The 1,936-nt window shown below is 64.4% G+C and overlaps 1 protein-coding gene across 1 annotated transcript; it reads left to right on the forward strand.

The window, feature by feature from the left end:
* Positions 1-498: 498 nt before the first annotated feature.
* LOC309973224 (neuroendocrine secretory protein 55) lies at positions 499-1,342 on the forward strand (the record flags this gene model as incomplete). The annotated part of the gene is made up of 1 exon (XM_082857274.1): positions 499-1,342. Exon 1 carries the CDS (start codon positions 614-616, stop codon positions 1,340-1,342), a length of 729 nt encoding a protein of 242 aa, XP_082713400.1. The 5' UTR covers positions 499-613.
* Between the last annotated feature and the right edge of the window lie 594 nt (positions 1,343-1,936).

Below are 1,936 nucleotides of genomic sequence, written 5' to 3' on the forward strand. Positions count from 1 at the left end.
GCAAGCACTCTAACCTGTAGCTAGCTCGCTCGCTCGCTCCTTGGCACCCGCCAGGCCCCCAGCCGCTCCCATCGCCCAAATCCTTTCAAACAAGGTTCCCTCCTGCCACCTGCCGGCCCATTAGGGTCTACGCCTCGGGCTCGGCGCCACTGCGCAACTCACGCGGAGCCGCCCCCGCCTCCCTACTGCACATGCCCGGCAGAAGTCCGGGCGCGCAACTTTGCAGAACCTCTCCGCCCCATTTGTCTTCGCCTCAGTCTCCTCTTTCCTCTCCCAGGCGAGAGGACCAGCGGAGGCACCTCTCCCCGAGTCTTAGGCTGCAGAGTCTAAGACTTAGAGAGAGGAGCCTGGGAGGAGATAGACTTTTTCTCCCCTTTTCCCATCCCTTCTTTTTGCCCAGAGAGGCAAATAGAGGCGCGGAGCTTTAGAAAGTTGAGTGGTCAAGAAGGTAGGTGCTTCCTTTTTCTCCTCGCGCCGAGGTGGGGCTGGGACCTCCGGACCCAGCTTCTTAACCTCGCGAGGAGCACCTTTTCCGGCTCTAGCAGCCGATGCTCTTCGGAGCTGCTCTCTGCAGAGCCAGAGGGTGGGTCGGATTCGCCGAGTGTGTGTGAGGATGGATCGCAGATCCCGAGCTCAGCAAGGGCGCCGAGCTCGCCACAGTTACAACGATCTGTGCCCACCCCTAGGCCGCCGGGCAGCCACCGCACTCCTCTGGCTCTCCTGCTCCATTGCTCTCCTTCGCGCCCTCGCCACCTCCAGCGCCCGCGCCCAGCAGCGCGCGGCTGCCCAGCGCCGGAGCTTCCTTAACGCCCACCACCGCTCCGCCGCCCAGGTATTCCCCGAGCCCCCCGAATCCGACCACGAGCACGAGGAGGCAGACCTCGAGCTCTCCCTTCCCGAGTGCCTGGAGTACGAGGAAGAGTTCGACTACGAATCCGAGACCGAGACCGAGTCTGAAATCGAGTCGGAGACCGACTTCCAGAGCGACCCTGAGACCGCCCCCACCACTGAGCCCGAGACCGAGCCCGAGGACGAGCGCGGCCCCGTGGTGGCCAAGCGCCGCACCTTCGACCAGTCTCTCACGGAGCGTCTCAACGCCCTGAGGTTGCAGAGCCCCGACGCCTCCCCGAGTCGCGCGCAGCCCAGCACTCGGGAGTCTGAGAGCCCCAGACAAGGGGAGGAGCCCGAGCCCGAGGACAAGGATCCGAGGGACCCCGAGGAGTCTGAGCAGCCAAAGAAGCAGCAGCGGCGCCGCCGCTGCAAGCCGAAGAAGCCCACCCGCCGCGACCCATCTCCGGAGTCTCCTTCCAAAAGGGGACCCATCCCCATCCGGCGTCACTAATGGAGGACGCGCCCCAGATTCTCCTTGTTTTCTTTGACCCAGGTTGGTGACCAACCGCTAAACTGGGGAGTCTGGGGTCGGTGCAGGAGCGGCGGGAGGAAGGGAGGGAGAAGCAAAGGCAGGTTAGAAGGAAGGCGGGAAGAGAGCGGGCTCAGCTAGCTAGCCCTGGAGGCGGGGGCGCAGGGCGAGCTAGGAAGAGCTCCGCGAATCTCCCCCGGGGCGCCGGCGGGCGCCCGGGTGGCCAAAGGCCTGTTGGCCGGAGGGGCGGCGGGGCGCTCCTCGCGCCCCTCTGGACACAGCCTGAGGTCTCCGAGCTGGCGTCCAGGATGCACGACTGAATTCCGGGAGCACCCCAGGTTTCGAGCTGCACACCCAGAAGGCACGGGTAAGTACTTTGTTTTACGTGCTTTTTTCCCTCCTAGAGTAAGTAGTCTCAAACCAGTTGGCCTTGGCGGGTGCCCGAAACGTGGTTCGGAGGTGCTCGCGCCAACTTTCAGAAAGCAGAGCCGCCCGGCGGTAGCGACACTGTTGCAATGTGCGAATACTAACCAGGCTGGGATTGGGCGACAACTCCGGAGACTGCCGGCTCCCGGG

The sequence above is a fragment of the Leucopleurus acutus genome (assembly GCF_964270905.1).
Source record: "Leucopleurus acutus genome assembly, chromosome: 16".
NCBI lineage: Eukaryota > Metazoa > Chordata > Mammalia > Artiodactyla > Delphinidae > Leucopleurus > Leucopleurus acutus.